General features: G+C 52.1%; 6 protein-coding genes across 6 annotated transcripts; 2 read left to right on the forward strand and 4 right to left on the reverse strand.

Moving 5' to 3' along the window:
* Window positions 1-262: 262 nt before the first annotated feature.
* Window positions 263-3,182, reverse strand: BU24DRAFT_421005 (uncharacterized protein). Its single transcript, XM_033527616.1, has 5 exons — window positions 3,010-3,182; window positions 2,834-2,952; window positions 1,195-2,783; window positions 1,047-1,136; window positions 263-876 (listed from the first exon to the last, which is right to left on the reverse strand). Exons 1-5 carry the CDS (start codon window positions 3,072-3,074, stop codon window positions 583-585), a joined length of 2,157 nt encoding a protein of 718 aa, XP_033386316.1. The 5' UTR covers window positions 3,075-3,182; the 3' UTR covers window positions 263-582.
* Window positions 3,183-3,444: 262 nt separating this feature from the next.
* On the reverse strand, window positions 3,445-6,656 carry BU24DRAFT_449536 (P-loop containing nucleoside triphosphate hydrolase protein). Its single transcript, XM_033530959.1, has 5 exons — window positions 6,528-6,656; window positions 6,401-6,416; window positions 6,240-6,297; window positions 3,739-6,170; window positions 3,445-3,682 (listed from the first exon to the last, which is right to left on the reverse strand). Exons 1-5 carry the CDS (start codon window positions 6,533-6,535, stop codon window positions 3,665-3,667), a joined length of 2,532 nt encoding a protein of 843 aa, XP_033386317.1. The 5' UTR covers window positions 6,536-6,656; the 3' UTR covers window positions 3,445-3,664.
* A 1,928-nt stretch (window positions 6,657-8,584) lies between these two features.
* BU24DRAFT_421008 (uncharacterized protein) lies at window positions 8,585-10,465 on the reverse strand. The gene is made up of 4 exons (XM_033527617.1): window positions 10,248-10,465; window positions 10,055-10,152; window positions 9,934-9,994; window positions 8,585-9,876 (listed from the first exon to the last, which is right to left on the reverse strand). Exons 1-4 carry the CDS (start codon window positions 10,428-10,430, stop codon window positions 8,824-8,826), a joined length of 1,395 nt encoding a protein of 464 aa, XP_033386318.1. The 5' UTR covers window positions 10,431-10,465; the 3' UTR covers window positions 8,585-8,823.
* A 234-nt stretch (window positions 10,466-10,699) lies between these two features.
* BU24DRAFT_421009 (alpha-L RNA-binding motif-containing protein) lies at window positions 10,700-12,318 on the forward strand. The gene is made up of 3 exons (XM_033527618.1): window positions 10,700-10,824; window positions 10,890-11,318; window positions 11,403-12,318. Exons 1-3 carry the CDS (start codon window positions 10,786-10,788, stop codon window positions 12,177-12,179), a joined length of 1,245 nt encoding a protein of 414 aa, XP_033386319.1. The 5' UTR covers window positions 10,700-10,785; the 3' UTR covers window positions 12,180-12,318.
* Window positions 12,319-12,839: 521 nt separating this feature from the next.
* On the reverse strand, window positions 12,840-15,910 carry BU24DRAFT_421011 (uncharacterized protein). Its single transcript, XM_033527619.1, has 3 exons — window positions 15,390-15,910; window positions 15,202-15,311; window positions 12,840-15,118 (listed from the first exon to the last, which is right to left on the reverse strand). Exons 1-3 carry the CDS (start codon window positions 15,529-15,531, stop codon window positions 13,265-13,267), a joined length of 2,106 nt encoding a protein of 701 aa, XP_033386320.1. The 5' UTR covers window positions 15,532-15,910; the 3' UTR covers window positions 12,840-13,264.
* A 1,394-nt stretch (window positions 15,911-17,304) lies between these two features.
* Window positions 17,305-17,738, forward strand: BU24DRAFT_460965 (Sm-like ribonucleo protein; the record flags this gene model as incomplete). The annotated part of the gene is made up of 2 exons (XM_033531854.1): window positions 17,305-17,457; window positions 17,526-17,738. 2 exons carry the CDS (start codon window positions 17,305-17,307, stop codon window positions 17,736-17,738), a joined length of 366 nt encoding a protein of 121 aa, XP_033386321.1.
* Between the last annotated feature and the right edge of the window lie 588 nt (window positions 17,739-18,326).

Genomic DNA, 18,326 nt, shown 5'->3' on the forward strand with positions numbered 1-18,326 from the left:
GTCCAACGCGAAGGCACGTGGTGGGGGAACACTAAATTACCAATATAGTGATATAGAAACAGAATATATGTATTCGCACAACGACAAAACCAAAACACGATGAAAAATATGGCTAAGAAGAACGAGACAGGATCATTAGAACTTGTCTCTACTGAAGTTCCTCTCTTTCCTTTTCACATTCGTTCGTCTTGTAATGGTACAATCAATGTCATAGCAATTAGGTCACCACAACCGCCAATATTCACGAATCACTCCAATACATCTCAGATAATTTCGCATTGAGTTATGGGTATTGTACAAAAAATTACATATCCTCACTAGCTAGGACCATAAAACTTCGCTCAGATAGCGAACGCTAGTGAGAAGCCCCCCTTCGTTCATTCATTCATGATGCACTTGGGGGTGGACGTCACTTCAGACCCGAGATGCAACGGCCACGAGAAACAACGTACAGAGTAAAAAGTACGGAGTGGACGTGCTGTGCTGTAATGTGCTGTGCTATGTGGAGGTGTTGCCATGATACGACTGCTGCAGCCCAAAGGCCGTATACATTCAGGATCAGGGCTGTGAATCTTGGAGACATTAGGCGGCGGAGGCCATCCAACGATCCTCGTCATCAGCGACGTCGTAGTCTGCATCTCCTGCCGCACCGTCGCCGTTGATGTCGCCGTTCTGGGCGGGGTGGCCGTTGGTTTCTCCAGCGTCGTCGTCGAGGGCCATCTTGGCGTCGTCTGTTGCGGAATGCTGATGCTGCTGGTCGTCGGGTGGGACACCGCTTGTGTCGGGTTTTGTGGACGGGAGGGAGACGGTGTTGGGGACCCAAGAGGTTTCGATCTTGGTGCCTATGTCGGGGATGGTGGGGACGGAGGCGAGAAACTGGGGTTGTTAAATGGGACGAAATTTCGCAGATGATGTTGGGTGGCAGAGAGTGTGGCAGAGAGGATGGCAGAGAGGATGGCAGAGAGGATGGCAGAGGGGGTGGCAGAGGGGGTGGCAGAGGGGATGGCAGAAAGCAGTAAAACAGAAGTAAAAAACAATATACATACCATTTCAGCGACGTATCGCTCCTTGAAAGTGATGACTTGCGTATCTGGTTTATCCGGATGCGCATCGATACTCTCGAAGTCATACGTGCTCTGCGAAATCGTCAGTTAAGTTCGTCTTCATGTTACCACACCGTGCAGAAAGTCTTACCCAGAGATGCTGCCTCAATGCCTCGTCCTCTTTAGAACCCGTCTTGATGGTCGAAATGGCAATCCTCTTCGGGCGATTGTCAAGCCGCTTCACACCACTGCGACCGCCCATGAATGGGCCGCCGGTATATCCACGACCGCGAGGAGCACCCCTCCATGGCGTATGTGCTCTCCCTCTAGGGAAGTATCCTCCCCTACCACGATAGCCACCGCGTCCACGACCCCGCGGCGCATAGGTCTCAAACTCGGGATCGTAGCCCAGATCTTGAGCTTCAGCCTGTAGAGATGCAAGCTGGTCGATGAGTTGCGAGTCGTCGCCTGACTTCTCTGCAAGCTTTGCTCGTAGGGACCTCATTTTTTCGTCGTTCTCTTTGATCTGCTTGTCGATTTCTTCTTTCTTCGCAGCAGATTCTTGGAGCCTCTTTTGTCGCTCTTCGTATGCTTTTTGTGCTTCGGCCTGACGTCGCTCGATTTCCTCTGGGTCGATCATGTCCTCGTCCTCTTGGTGAGCTTCGCCTTCTTCCTCTTGCTCTCGATCATTTGGTCGCGGCAATGTGTCTGGTTTATACCAGTAGACCTTAACGAACCGATTGTCGAAGACAACCTTTGGGCTGTCGTAAGCAGCCTGCGCTGCATCGCGATCTTCAAACTTCACAATCGCCAGTCGCTTATATGGCTGCATATCAACCTCAGTTATAGTTCCGAATTTCTCGAAGAAACCTCTGACCGCCACTTCGGTGAAGTGCTCTTCCGGTATCTGCTCAACAACAACCGTAGTATTAGTCCGATCGAACGAGGGCCCGGCCTGGGAAAATGGTGCACGAGCGTGGTTCCTATTTGCGCTGTGCCTCGACTCATTTTGGCTTCGTCCGGGCTTGCGGTTAAACTTTGAGTCAAAGTTTGATATTGCGCTGCCGCTGCCGTTTTCACCCAGAGACGCGTTGTTGGGATCGTACTCTGTAGGCATGACGATCTCTCCGCCATGTTCATACGGACAGGTGCTTCCGAGCGCGCAAAAGCCTTTTGTATCGTAGTCCCTGCATCTACCGCTTCGTGGCGGCTCTAGAGCAGCGTTCGGGTTGCCGGGGAATGGTAGGTTGGCAAGCTGGGGAAACGCCATGCTCATCATTGCGAACAGGGCCATAGGGTCCGGGGTGCCAAACGGCATCGCACCTGGTGGTGGTGGGATGGGCATCCCTGGAAAGGGCATGGCCGGTGGAGGTGGAAGTCCAGAAAACGGCCTTGCTACTGTATTATCTTGGGGTATGAAGCCTCCACGGCCTCCTCGGCCTCCTCGACGGGTCGCCTGCTTGAATGGTCGGTCGTTTCCGTGACCGCGCTGGAAGTGAGGATCATGGTTGTCCTTTGGGACGCTGGACTCCCGGTCGTTGAACCTGCGCTTTCGACCCTGCTTGTCTTGCCCGTTCTGTAGGTCTGCAGCCGGTGCGGTCGGCGGGTTGAAGCTGAGCCCTGCGGGTGGGTTGATCGAAGGTATGGCGGCGGTGGTTGGGACGGGAGCGGGTGGTTTTGAGGCTTTCCAGGGCTTCTGCTTCACTGCTTCCAAGATCTCATCTATGAAGCTGTCCGTGTCTGCAGACAGTGAGTGAGCGCATTCAAATAGTGAGGAGCGAGTGACGTACTTTCATGTAGGAAGTCAGGTAAAGCTTCCAAACAATTTGCCCTCACAGTAGCTTCTGAATCATCTGCCGCAATCAATGCGATAACATAGTCCGCAAGCACCGCAGCATCGGCGTCAGATCTGTTGCTTCGTCAATATAGTGAAAGTCACCTGCGCCGGGTGAGGTGAGAGCCTTACGCTTTCTCGAGCTTCGGAATGACCCACTGCTTGAGGGAAGCTCTGTCAGCGTCGTCGAGAAGCATCCTTGCGCTTCGTGCTTGCCAGACACTTCAACTTCAGCGATTTGAGGTTGGTTGTTGTGTGAGGTCCCGCGGCGCAAAGCAGATGGGCGGCGGAACCAAAAGTTGGAGCGAGGCTCACGAAGCGCGATCTTAGCGCGATAGGGTAAATGCCAAGATTTCCACAACAACAGCCCCGCCACCCCAAACTCACTTATTTTGGTACTCACAATTTCCGTTCTGCTGTACGTGCCTCTGCAGGCATGGAGCATGATGTGCTCAATCAAAAAAAAAATGTCAAAATCACGTTCAATGGGAAATTTCAATCACAGTTCATCATCATGGAAGTTTTCTACATGTGACATAGTTCGATTTTCTGCTCGAAGCTATATAACACAAAACGAACGCAAGGGAAAGTCGGTTATCATCCATCCTTATTTCGTGAACCATGCACCCTGAACAGCGCCGACTTGAGAGGGCCAATATGCCCGGACCGTCATTTTTTTCTTTTCCTACGTTTGGGGATGGCGACCGGCGATCACGAGCAGGTCCAAAACTGCCGCATGCCCCAAGATCGACGATAAAGGAAATCTACAACTTTTGAGAGTTTTCCTCTATAGCTTGTCATAGTACTAGAATTATCGTTAGCAAATGCTGAAGTATGTAAAGAGTGTGAATAGAAACTTACGTTGTCAACACCTGGAACCTCGACCTTGATACCCTTCCTCTTACGCATCTCGGCAACGATCTTACCGGGCATGGTGGAGGTGTCAAGCGGCGATCCACCCTGGAGAACCTGCCAATGGTCGAAGACCAATTGAGGGAAGGCCTGTCCGGCAGTGTTTGATCGGAGATCGGCGGTGAAACCGAAAGACTCGTTGACGGGGAGGTAAGCCTTGACGTTGAAGAGGGGAGTACCAACACGCTGGTTCTCCTCGAAGACGTGACCTCTCCTTCGGGTAAGGACACCGTAGATACCACCCATAGCCTGCTCGGGGACCTGGATCTCGACGAGGTAGACGGGCTCCTGGAGAGAGGGCTCGGCAAGGAGAGTAGCGGCGTACAAGACACGACGGGCAGTAGGGATGATCTGACCACCACCACGATGGATGGCATCGGCGTGGAGGGTGACATCCATGATGTTGAAGCGGATGGAACGCATGGGCTCCTCGGCAACGGGACCTTCCTTGGTGGCCCACTGGAAACCAGAGACGACGGAGTCCTTGATTTCGCTCAAGTACTGGACGGCCTTGGTCTGGTCGACGAGCAAGTTGGCACCAGTGGTGTCGGGACCGAAGCACCAAATCTTACGGGCATCGGTGACGTCCCAGCCGTGCTCATCAGCAAGGATACGGGCACGAGCCTTGAAATCGTCACGAGGACCGATCTTGCCGCTCTCAATGGCGAGAGAGACCTCCTCATCCAAAGGCTCAGCAGTGACGTAGAGACGGTTGTGCTTGTTGGGAGACTTGGAGAGAGCGGTGATGCTGGACTTGCCGGCAACGGTCTCACGGTACTGGACGACGGGGTCGGAGACACGGAGAGGAACACCGGCGTGGTCCTCCTCGAGATCCTTCAAGCAAATCTCCAAGTGGAGCTCACCGGCACCAGCAACGACGTGCTCACCGGAGTCGGAGATGTAAGTCAAGACGCAAGGGTCTGACTTGGAGAGACGCTTGAGACCTTCGACGAGCTTGGGAAGATCCTGGGCGTTCTTGACCTCGACGGAACGCTGGACGACGGGGGAGACGGAGAACTTCATGACCTTCAAGTTGTGGGCAGTCTCGTTGGTGGTGAGGGTACCAGACTTGAGCAAGAACTGATCGATACCGACCAATCCGAGAATGTTACCGGCGGGGACATCCTCGATGGGGTCAGTGGAACGACCCATCATGAGGACGGTACGCTGGACGGCCTTGATGAACAAGTCCTCCTTCTTTCCGGGGGTGTAGTTGGGGCCCTGGATGCGGACCTTGAGACCGGAGCGGACGGTACCGGCGAAGACACGACCGAAGGCGTAGAAACGACCCTTATCGGAGGTGGGCACCATCTTGGAGACGTACAACATGAGGGGACCCTTGGGGTCGCAGTCACGGATGGCGATGGCGTTGACATCGTCCTGAGGACCCTCGTAGAGAGTCTCCATACGGTACTTCTGAGCGGTGACGGGGGAAGGAAGGTGGAGAATCATCATCTCCAAGAGAGCGTCGGCAGCGGGAAGGAACTTGCGCATGACAACCTTGAGGAGCTGCTTGCCCTCGAGGTCCTTCTCGTCGCTGGAGAGCTTGATCTCGAGCTTCTCGAGGAGAGTGGGGATCTCGTCGGTCTTGAAGTTCATGACAGCGTTGAAGATGCGGAAGATGGGGTCAAGGATGAACTGGTTGAAAGCACGCTCGAGAGCCTTACCCTCGTGGGTGCCGTTCTTGGTCCACTTCTTGGTCTTGGGGTTGAAGTAGTTGTCGCCCCAGAGACGCTCCATCATCTTGTTCTTGTCAACACCGAACTTCTTGGCGTAACGGGTAGCGAACTGGCGGACGGTGAAAGCCCAGCCGTGGAGACCGGAACCGAAGGCAATCGTACCCTTGTCGGGGTAGACCTGGACATCACCGAGGGTCTTGTCGAAGTAGGTGGCGATGACGACGTTGACGGACTCAATGACACGGGAGAAGTTCTGGTACAAGTCCTCCTTGCTGACCTGGAGCTCGAGAAGAGCACGGTCGACCTTGTTGATGATGACAACAGGCTTGATACGCTCACCAAGAGCCTGTCGGAGGACAGTCTCGGTCTGAACGCAGACACCCTCGACGGTGTCGACGACGACGAGAGCACCGTCAGTGACACGGAGAGCAGCAGTGACCTCAGAGGAGAAATCAACGTGACCGGGAGAGTCGATCAAGTTGATCAAGAACTGGTTCTTGTCGACCTTGAGGGGGATGTCTTTCAAGTCCTCCTCATCCTGAAGCTGGGCGTACAGGGAGATGGCGGTAGACTTGATGGTGACACCACGCTCCTGCTCGTCGGCACGAGTGTCGGTGAAACGAGCCTCACCAGCCTTAGCGGCAGAGATAATACCGGCACGCTGGACGAGAGAGTCGGTAAGGGTGGATTTTCCGTGGTCGACTTTTCGGTGGCGTTAGCTATCACGATGCTCTTGGAAAAAAATTAGATAATGGGGAAAAGGAAGCTTACCGTGGGCAATGACGGACATGTTACGGATGTTCGCCGCCTGGTCCATGAGACCACGGATCTAGAGATGTAGTCAGTATCATAGTTCAATGTTATTTCGATGTTGCGATAGTATGGGATGGTGGGTTGATTCGTGTGTGCGCGGATCGCGGATAAGAACGTACCTCCTCGACAGTGAAGCTGTGGGCGAACAGTTAGCGACATGTTATCCAGTATGAGAAAATGTATATCATTTCTTGAATACAAGAAGATATTTTTTTTCTTTATTTTGAGGGAAGGGTATGAACTTACTTGACCATGTTTGCGGTATTGGGTGGTCTCTACTGTGAAAAATTGGTGGTGGGGGAAGAGAAGATACCCCGCTCGAGGGCTTTTGGTAGCTGTGGATCGCAGTTAGAAGACGAGAGAGGTTGTGTTTAAGGAAGTCGATGGGTATCTATCCGCTGAATGAAGACCAGCAATGGATAATTAGAGTTGGGGAATGGGGGGGATATGGCGTACTCTTATAAGCCCTTGTTGGCGTTGACGAGAGGGACTGCGGGTGAAAGAGAGAGGCAGATGGGAGAGTAAGTGAAAAAAAGGCCACCAAGAATTTCACTTAATAAGACACACAGACACACAGACACAGTAGAGAAGATACGGCAAGAGAAGAGGGGACCGAGTTTTCCACCTACGAAATCCGTTGGTGGGGCAATTCTCGCTTCGGACTAGCGTCCATCATTCCTCAGATTCGCGGTTTCCTGCATCGTCATTGGTCCATTCCTCTCGTAGCCTCGTCTCGTATACCCGCTCTACTCTCTACCCCTCCGCCCTTCCCATTCACCTTTCACTACGGACCTCGTATTCATACCATCCATCCACATTCATCTATCAAACAATACTCCAATCCAAATAATCATTCTCAGTCCCATCCAATCTAACAATTCCCATCCCCGAATAATCCCAACACCCTACAATGACTCCTCTTTATGACTAGACAACCATACCACTCATCCATTACCAAACATCGCCATCGTCATCAGCATCATCATAATCATCAACTAACCTCCGAAAGCACTCACAACGCCTCCCCAACCACCACCCTCATTGGGCACAAATCACACATCGACCAATTGCCCCCCTTGTCCCCATAGCTTTGACGTGCATCATATGATCTGATCAGCGCACCGCCTCCTGTCATTCGCCCGCTCCCTCCACCACACTCCGGCATTCGTCCTCAGCCCTTCCTAGCTACTGTACCTCGTATGAACGAACAATGCAAACCATCCGTGTCACAATAATGATGATCCATGCTTCGTTCATGTTTCAAGTAGAACCGTGAATGTATCATCGTCATCGGTATCCATCCGTAACAATGCAATAATTACACATGTCTATTCCTGGTACGAGTACATGCATACCGTAGTGAAGCATCTAACTATCTAATCCGCCCGCTAGTCACTTGGGTTGGTTAGATTACCAATTCCGGCCTTAGTGCTATATCCGGTTCTGGGTCCAGCCCAGCACCCAACATCATGCCTTGGCGAAGGACACCACTGTTATTTACGACTGACTTCTAGACTCTTTGGTTGTTGTTGATCATACTTTCTGGAATGATTTTGTTCATGTTGTACGCATGGAGTGAGAGTATTTGATCGTGAGACCGGATGTGATTTATTTCTTGGGGGTTGTGTGTATTTTTTCCTCTTTTTATTCACCATTATCATTGCATGCACTGTTTACTATACTGTACACATCAGAAAGATGCAATGAAGCAAAATTATGTCAATATACCTGCAGCTATTCACTGTTTGTTTATTTATTTGTGTGTTCATTTAATTGTTCATTTTTCTATGTGTGAAGAGACAACGGAGATCAAAGCCATGTAAGTTGTTCGTAAGTACGCACCTAGCCGCGATAATCGACCCACGAAGGGCAAGCATATTGTATGTGAACGCAGATCATTGCTCTCGGGACGCAGCGAATCTTGCTACAGAGAGAAATTGAGATAGAAAATTCCAACAAAACAGTATTCATTAACACGAGACATTCACTTCATCACAAGAGCATCTACCGGCACTGAATGGTAATCATTTCATTTTTCATATTCGTTTCTACCAGAAAAGTTCCATTCTTCCGCCTATTTTTGAAAGATCTTGTCTTGATCAATTGAAGCGGTGACGAAAAACACACCATCTCCACCACGAATGTAGCCAGCAGCAAACAGCAAACAACTAGTATGAACAACCAGTCACGTCTACCGCAGCGCAGCGCAAAACCTGGGATACAAGACGAAGAATACGAGACAAAAATATAAGGGGGGGGGAAGGATGAGAGTGGCAAACAAAGCCGTATGGTATCAAAAAAGACGTCCATCGATGATGTTGATTTTTCCTTAGTGCCGTGCTGATGATTTGGGAAATTGAAGAAGGATTGGAGAAACGCCTTGGAACGCCGGTGGAGTTTGCTTTTTCCTTCGTCGGATGGACGGATTCATATGCACAAGAGGGTATGCAGATAAGAGCAATGAAAGACGGGGAAGAAATGAGGTATCAGGGAGGCTAGACAGAGAGGTGATGTGGAAACATCAGTAGGGCTCCCACAACGTCTATGCGTCTTCCTTGATCTCTATCTTGGACTTCTTGGGGCTGCTGGCATTCTCGTCGTCGGCCTTGCGCTTGTTGGGCCTGGACTCGCCATCACCGCGGGAGTCGCGAACGATGGGCACGCCGTCCTCGTCCCGTTGAAGCTCGAAAGGCTCGCTTTTCTTGTCGGAAGACCTGGTATCGCGACGGTCGTCACGACGATCGCCACGACGATCACCACCACGACGATTGTCACGGCCACCACGACGGTCACCGCCCTTGAAATCGTGGGACTTCTGGAACTTGTCACGGCGGCCGTTCCAGTCGCGTTTGTCGCCTCCATCGCGGGAGTTGCTGCGGTCGCGGCGGCGGTGGTCGTTGGGGCGACCACCGCGACCACCACGTCCACCACGGCCTCCTCCGTTACGTCGGGAGTCTTGATTCCTCTGCTTAGGGTAGCCAGGCTCGATACCCTTCTCCTTGCACTTCATCTCGTTGTACTCCTTCTTGCCCATGATGACGAGCTCGTTATCGTTGAACTTGGGCTTAGGATCGAGAGCAAGGAAGTCCTTCTGGCTTTCGGGGCTGTCGAACTCGACGAAGACGCTGCCCTTCCACTTGTTGGTGTCGTCGTCACGGCGCTTGCGCACGACCACTGCGCCGTACGGCTTGAAGAACTTCTCAATCGCAATCTGCCCGGCTTTTTCCTCATCGCCGAAGCCCTTGGCGTAGATGCTGACCTCGAGGTGGTTGAAGGTCTGGCGCCTGTGCTGCCTGAAGGCTTTGAAGAGCTCCTCCCAGGGCGTTCCCTTGTTGCCATCGTATCCGGGTACGGTGATAGGCTCCTTGAGTCTGATTCCCTCGTTACCGGAGCCCCGGAACTCGTCGTCCTCAACGAGCTCCAAGCTCTCAGAGTTGCGGGCAGCGGCGACGATGGCAGTGTAGGGCCGGAAGCGGCGCATGCGCTTGAAGCCGGAAATGTGCTTGAGGGAGATAGGGCGGTTCTCAGGACCTCTCATCTCCTTGAACATATGCTCATCGGTGACAAGGTTGGAGGTGGAGAAGTAGAATTCGAGCTTAAGCAGAATGTTAGTTTTTGGCCAATGGACGTGGACATGAAGCGGCAAGCATACCTGGTCGAGAATCTCAGCGGGGTCATCACTCTCAGGGAGTTGTTCGTAATCCTCTGTAGGTCTAGTGGGAAGCATTAGTGACTTTGCGCTCAGTGCGACAAGGCCTCGAGTGAGAACGAACCTCTCTCTCTGGTAGCGCCTGTTGTCGCGGCCGCCGTAGCGCTTGTTGTCGCGACCCTTCCTGTTACCTTCGTCGTCTCTCTCGTCGACGCCATCAAACTTTGCGCATGTCAGCTTTCACTTCTAACCAGCGATGACTCTTCTGCACTGTTGCCTGCGCAAAAAGACTCAGAAGTGTCTGGATCAATTCTCACATTGGGGATGCTCTTCGGCTCAGCGTCTTCGCCGGCGCCTTCAGCATTGGATTGCGCATTGGCTTCAACGTGCGCTTCAGTGACGGTTTGCGCACCGTTCTCGACTTTGTCGGCCTGCTCGGCCTGCTTCACCTCCGTAGGTTTCTGGATCGCCTCTTCGGCGACGGGGGCATTGTCGGCCATGACAATATGTAGCTTGTAGTACGAAGAGATGTGACTAAAAAACCTCGTTAGCTTAACTTTGCTTGTGAAGATAAACACAAGCGCAGTGTAGACGTGTGAAGTTGTAGATGAGTTTGGAGGGAAAAAAAGTTCGAGAGGTAAACTAGGTCGCGAAAATGGCTTGGCGGCGGGGGACTAGCACTAGGTAGCTCCCGGCCAATGAGATTCGACGCGCTTTTTAGTTTGGTTCGAGGGTATCGGAACAATCGCCGCCGCTTCGCCGAACGCAAAGACTTTTGAGCTCCTGGTTACCTGACGTGGGAATAGTGTACAGCATTGAAGACCCCATTGCACCGCCAATTGACCATTCGTCACCATGAGAAAGAAGCCGAGATATCACTCGTTGAAGAAGCTTGTATGTTTAATTGATTTGGATGCATTCCAGTCCCAATATAGGCACCGCTAACATGATACGATCAGAAAATCCGCCAGGATTGGTCACGATGGACATTATATAGCATAGCGAAGCTGACACGGCCGGACACACGAACGAAGACATACTTCCAGCAGAAATGGGCAGCCAAGTCAGACACACGAGCATACCACGGCGAGGTCATACGAGAGAAGAAATGGAAACGCCAATTCAAGAGGAACATCCCCGCGGTGGTGCCCATGGACCACAGATATCTGGCGAGAAATGATGGTTCTGAGCAGGCAGCCGGACGAGGTGCGGGTGCAGACGTCGAGGAGACCAAATACGCTCCGCAGAGGACGCCGTACATGCAAATGACATACTACCCCATCGAGCGGAGACTCGACACCGCCATCTTCAGAGCCCTCTTCTCGAGCAGTGTCCGCCAGGCCCGACAGTTCTGTGTCCACGGGCTCGTCACCGTCAATGGAAAGAAGGTATGAACAACTTCCCTATCCCTATCCTCTCCAACTAGAACCATTCGTGGGAACTCGACAGCTTATGAAACCCCCGATTTATAGATGGTATACCCTGGATACATGCTCAACCCAGGCGACATGTTCCAAGTGAACACCGAATCCGTGATGTTTGCCACGGGCGCCCAAAAGTCCCGCTCCTCCACGGGCCGCAAAGTCGACGCCGAGAAGCGCGCCGCACGAGCAGACTCGTGGACAAACACGACCCCCACCGACGCCGAACCCAGCATTGCGGAGCTCGCCGCGAAATCCACCCGCAGCGAGCCCACCCCCACCGAACTCAAAGAGCACCTCCAGACCCTCATGTCCAACGTCGAAGAAGTCCTCGCCGCAGAGGTGAAAGCGAAAGACAAGCAGAAGTTCCGCAGCTTCAGACAGGAAGTCAAGAAGGCCATCGCGCTGTGGAAAACCGCATCGCCTGAGACAATCAGCACCCTGGACTCGCAGTTCGACTTCCTCAAAGCCCGTGTCGCCGCCTCCTCCTCCGACTCACCCGCAGACTCCTCCGCCCCTACATCCCTCATCTCCCCCGAAGACCAGCTGAAACTCAAACAAGCATTCGACCGGTTGAAGGAGAAAGCACAGTACGACGCCGCGTGGAACAAGCGCGACGCTTCCAAGCCGTACGCGACGCCCTGGCGCCCCAAGGACTTCATGCCCGCCTTTGCGTTCATTCCACGCTACCTCGAGGTCAACCAGAATATTTGTGCGGCCGTGTACCTGAGACACCCCGTCGCCAGGCCAGGGCTCGCGGAGGTGCCGACACCGTTTCCGTTCGAGACGAGCCAGTTGGCATTTAATTGGTACTTGAGGAGGCGGTAGATGTGTGTATGTAGAAAGACGGGGGTTTATCTCGTGATGGTGGGATGTAAGAAAGAAAGAATAGATAGGACGATTCATGTATTATCACACCTCATTACAATCGCATTTGATCAAGAAATAAATAAATGTAACATGTATTTTTTTCTCCCATCTAAGACCAACGTAGACTGTGTCACCAGATCGGAAACGAAAACGAGAGGAGGTAAACTTACGTGCGTGTTTAGTTTTTGTAATTGTAATTGTATATCAAAACAGTAATTCGAAACCGACCTCCATATTGTTGTGAAACAAATGGACAGTGCATATTCAGTATAATATACACATACTGTATATGTGCTCACGTCACCCTCACCTCATCGTTCATCACTATCATAATCATCATCACAGGCAAAGTCACACACTTCATTTTGAAAGATTTCACATTTATTTCTTCCCCCCTCCCCCCCTTCACTCTCACAACCATCCATCGACCCTCCGTGATACACACATAGGTCTTAGGCCCCTAATTACTCATACACAACACAACACCATCCTTCTTTCTACCCTCCCATGCCTACGAAAAGAAAGCCGAAGCTCCCCGCCCCGCCCCGCCCTGTCCTGCCCCCAGTCAAAAGAAAAAGGAAGAGTAGAACCACAAGATTCCTGTAGATACATGCGTCGTGAAACCGAGCCCAAAAGGGAAAAAGAAAAAAGAGACGGAGCTTGAAGAAACTCGGGAAAAACCGCCTTGAAACGCCTGATTATTCGTTTCAATAATGAAAAAAAAAGGAGAAGGAAATGAGAATTTTGCTGTGGATGATGATGATGGCGATGACGATGGTAGGGAGGTATTAGGTACGTCGCCTTCGAGGTTGATGAGTATGAACTGAAATGGAACGCCTTTGTGTATGTGATGTGATGTTATGTTATGTATCGCATATGCCGACGCGCGAACATAATGAGAATCCTCCCTCACTTGACCTCCGGAAATGATGGAAAAGGTACAAATTATTAGGTATTACTTCTTCGTCTGTCGTCTTCCGCTCTCGCTCGCTCGCTACGCTGCGTTATCATCGTGGACAAGACCCGTGGGTGAAGATCGGAATCTAGGTTTTGACGTCGGGTGCCGTAGTCGAGTCCATGGTGAACATGCTCTCCGGGTACCTCAGGGTGTCGGCGGATGGCCGTGGGCTGACATCTACGACGCTGGAGTCTGGAGTGGTCCAGCTTTGTGATGTGCTTGTGTCGTCCCTGTCCTGTGTGTCGTCGTCCTCGTCGAAGGGAGAGGAAGATGGGGATGGCGATGATGATGATGGTGGTGTGATGGGGGAGGTGTACTGGCGGAAGCCGTCGGCGACGTGGTCGGAGGTGTCTTCGTCGGATTCGTAGGCGGGGGGTGCGGTTGATGCATTGGAGGAGGGGTATCCTGGGAGAGAGGATGTGCGTGATAGGGGTCGGGACGGCGGGAGCGAGGCGAGGGTGTTCGCGGTGTTCGTGGTGTAGACTGAGGAGGCTATGGAGGGGGAGTAGAGGGGCTGGGTGTCGAATGCGTCGCTGTCCCGAGCAGCTGGCTGTTGGTGAGATTGGTAGTAAGCATGAGGAGGTTGAGGCGGCAGGCGGGGTGGGTTATGGCGACAGTGACATGGTGCCTGCTGGTTAGGACGGTTGAACTGGCTTGATAGCCGTCCTTCCTCGGCTTGCACGAGCGAGTTCACGAGACCGTGGGCTTCGCGAAGTTGGCGAATCTCGGTCTGCATCGCGTCCTCGAGGATGGATTCTTGCTCGCTGATGAGAGACCGCTTCTCCTCGTAGTCGGCGATGCGTTCCTGGTCGCGCCAGGTGCGACGTCCGTTCCACCAGTTCTGCCAGCGGAGCTTACGGGCAGCTCGGCGATAGGCGCGAGCACTGTCACGTTCCTCGCGTCGTGCAGCTCGTTCTGTGCGGGTGCGAAGGGAGCTGCAGCGGTGGCGGATCACAGACATGAGACAGCCGCAGCAAAGGACACCGACAATGATCTCGAGGGCGACGATGTAGACATTCTTTGACCCAGTCTGAGAACTGTTGCCATTGAAGGGATCAGGAACGGAATCTTCCGAGGCGTGAACCTCTTCGGTCTCAGTCTGTGCCTTTTCCTTGGAATCATGGTCGTGGAACTTTGTGGATTCGGGGGTCTGCTTGTGGTTGCCCAACCGGTGGTAGCGGTCTTCTGGACGGCCCATGTCCGAGGGAGAATCGTTGGACTTGTGCCCAGGGCGAATGGTGACGTAAACAACGTCCCAGGCGCCGTGAGCTTTGTCGCCGATGACTTTGACTACACAGGTGATGTTGTGGCACTGCTGTAGCTCCTGTTTGAGAGTCTTGTTCCCTTTCTTGGCCTGGATGGACTTTTGTTTCTCGACAATGATCTTGTGGAGTGCCTCTACTTCGGCTTGGAGAGCCTTGAGCTCGCGAATATCTTCCTCAATGGTCGTCTCGACGTTGTCATCTACCGAAATTGCGCCGTTCTCCTGGCCCGCGGGGAGGGTCAATCGAAGATGCGCGGGAGGCTCACGCCAGGCCTCTGCATTCACGGCGTCCTTTGCCGAGAGTTGGGGTGCACGCTCGAGTCTGAGGAGCTCGGGCGGCGACAGTTGCTTGTAAGAGATGGTAAACCCAGAGGGGTTTTCAAGCGGTTTTCCGTCGATGGCCTTGATGGTCAAGGAAAGGAGCTGGGCGGCGTCAGGTGATGTCACCTGGGTCTCTCGTGTCTTGTCCTGAGGTTGGAGACAGGAAGACTCCCATTCGAGATCCAAGTCGTGTTGTGAGTACCAGGCATTCTCTTGGATGTCTGTGACGCCTTTGAACGAAGCTGAGCCGGAAGCCGAATCACCATACCATTCGTGGGGTAGGTAGAGTCCATTCACAGTGACGTTGGGGAGGCCGCAGGGTTGGTCTTGAGAGTGGGCTTTGAAGTCGATGGTCTAGCATGGAGAGTTAGGGCGAGTTCAAGACTTGTATACAAGCGTAGATGTATATATAGTTTGTTGCCTGAAGTGGGCCTTACTATTGAAGAAGAGTCGTCGTCATCATCATGACCATGGCTCGTGCCGTGTGGGCCAAGACAACCCGGACATGGGATGGTGAAAGTTGCTTGCGCATAATCGGGTTGGAGAACTAGTCCACAAGTTCAGCAAGTGATGCCTAGTGATGGCGAAAAGATAGATGATACATAAATAAAGGGTGGGCGCATACCTATCTCTGGGTGAGATATCTTAGCTCCAGCCGAATGAATGGCATGGCCATCGTTGTTGGATCTGGAGGAGGGGAGAGCAACGGCACAGGCGGGAATAGCCCAAGCGACAGCTGAGAGAACTTTGGACTTGAGGGACCGCATCGCAAGCCTCGGAATTATTTATTCACGAAAAGGAGGGAAACGATGGGAACGAAAAGATGCGACACATAGGAAGGGAAAATGCAGAATGTATGTATTATTGAAAGCCCCGACCTAGGGCGACGACATGCACAACAACGACGACAACAACAACGACCAAGAAGTAAGATGTGGGGAGTAAGAAAGAAAGAGGGAGAGAGGGGGAAGATGGTTGGACAGGAGGATGAATGGGAAGACGGAAGACGGAAGACGGAGATGGAAGAACCAGGTGGCCTTGAGGGAAGGCAGAGTAGTAGTAGTGGAGAGAGAGAGAGTAGAGAATGAGGATCAGGCACCAGCGAAAAGGGCGGAGGGCAGAACACGAACCTTTTAGACCCTCAAGACGAAGAGAAGTAAGTAGACGCGGTAGAGTCAGTTGTTTAGTAGTAACAACAGTTAGTAGCAGCAGCAGAAGAGACGGTCGCTCTGCTAATGAATTAATTGCTCTTTGCTCGGACGGACGAAGGAGGCGCAGGCATGAGGAAGAAACTGGCGCATCAGCACTAACCAACTGACCATACACGCCAGTATCTACGATTCTACACCATAACTACGCCATGATATCTACTAAGCAGCGGGTTCAGAATGGTTACTCGTAGTCTATACTCCGCAAGCTCGTTCTAATTACTTGTATCTTATGATTTCATTCTCTATCCTACATACTCTATACTCTACCAAACGTATAGACATTCGTCCGTCCTTCAACCTCTACCTAACTGTCTACAGAACTATAAATATGCCCTCGGTTACGAGATACCGAGAAAACACCATCTTCCGTCTTGAGCAAAAGCAGAAGAAGACGCGTGGCTCATGTCCGTATTGAGGATGCAAACTGCCTGAGGCCAGGGGTAGATAACCCCCAAAGATGATGATACCAGGTTTTGTATGATTCTCGAAACGAGATGGATTGATTGATTGGCCGAATGGCTGGACGGCATGTTTGAGACCAAAGGCATCATCCTATCATCGTACAGTGTGGCTGAGCAGCTGTTGTCCTGACTCTTGACGCCCTGACCTTTCAGCTTCTATCACGCTTTGACCGGTGGTTGTGGTGATCATTAAGGTGTGTTAACTGCAACCACGAGTACCTTGTAGGATGTAATCGAGCTGGGGGAAGTGCACTTCGTACTGTGCATATTCATCATTCATGATCTACATGCTAATCTAAGTGTCCTCTTCTCCCTATGCCTTTGCTCTTCAATTGATGGCTTTATCCGTTATACTTGCTCTACTAAACTGATCAGTGATGATTTTGAGAAGAAGAAAAAGAAAGAAAAGACCCGTTTGTTCATCATCTGAGCTTACATCTCCCTAGGAATCTTGCAAATACCAAGCTGTGTGTTATTTGTTACTTGATTGATGATGCGAAATCCATGAATGCGAGTGATGCGGGATATGGTCCGTGCACACTCTCCCAAGTCCTGTAGAACAATTCGTCACTACAACGACAACCCAGCAAAACACACCCAAACCCACGTCCGCACACACATTGTCGACTTTGATAGTCCCCATTCCCTTCTCGCCAGACTTCCGCTGATACAGCGCGCTCGATTGTCGGTCCCTACATTGCTACCGCTGCGGCGCGGCGCGGCTCACACACAATTACAGAATGGTGCGTGTATCGCATTCCAGCCACGACCGACATTCGGTTCCGTGGCCCGACGATGGAATATATATGCTGACTGCGAGTTCCTATAGCTTCCTCTCGGACTATTGACGGCTGCCACCGGCCATCCAATGCTGGTGGAGCTGAAGAGCGGCGAGACCCTCAACGGCCACTTGGTCAATTGCGACACATGGATGAACCTTACCCTCAAAGAAGTCATCCAGACCAGCTCCGGCGGTGACAAATTCTGGAGGATACCGGAGATCTACGTTCGAGGTAGTACGGTTAGTAGTTCTCCAATATCTGATCAGACTACTATAGCCAGATCGCAGAACTAACATTCGGCCTCTAGATCAAATACCTACAAGTCCCCAACGAGATCGTCGACGTTGTTAAGGAGCAGCAAGTGAAGGACCAGGCCAACAGAGGAGGACGAGGCGGTTCATCAGCAAGGGGAGATCACAGAGGAGATCGTGGTGGACGAGGAACCCGCGGTCGGGGACGAGGACGGGGACGGGGAGGCGGTGGTGGGGGTGGTGGTGGTGGTGGAGGAGGAGGCTCTTGAAACCGCAATATCAACATACGGACACTACTGCGATCGCAATGAGGTCAAGATTGACTTGACACCTGCTCTTCGATATCCAACACTTCCAAGCGACTCAGGCGGAGCTTAACCGCCGAACCTGCGCTGTCTTCACTACAATAACCTAATCAAAGGAAGATTTCCCATGGGACGACCGTTGCGTTTGAATTGATACCTACCATAGAATTTGAAGAAAAGGAAGAGACAGCATATCTTCTATGCGAATACACATCTCGGAGTGGTCTTACAGGTGCCCCGGCAGGAACTGACCTTGCCCAAGTCGGGATCTGATAGGGTGAACTAACAACTCCAGGACGTGCATACATAACGACAGTGCAGACCATAACCACAACTCCAGCTCTTTCTTTACAACGGAATATTCCATAATCCCAGTCATCAACGGTCCACCCACATTGGTGTCATCCTTTGTTGTGTCAACGTCGAAAGCACCCGAATTGGGCATTTTGTCGGATACCGGGAGTTTCGAGTAAGCGGGGTCAATCCACGCGGCGGATCGACCGAGCTACAGCTCAAGCTCGACTCTCTCCAACACCCGACGACATCCCACCT

This window comes from Aaosphaeria arxii (assembly GCF_010015735.1).
Source record: "Aaosphaeria arxii CBS 175.79 unplaced genomic scaffold BU24scaffold_3, whole genome shotgun sequence".
In the NCBI taxonomy this organism is placed as follows: domain Eukaryota; kingdom Fungi; phylum Ascomycota; class Dothideomycetes; order Pleosporales; genus Aaosphaeria; species Aaosphaeria arxii.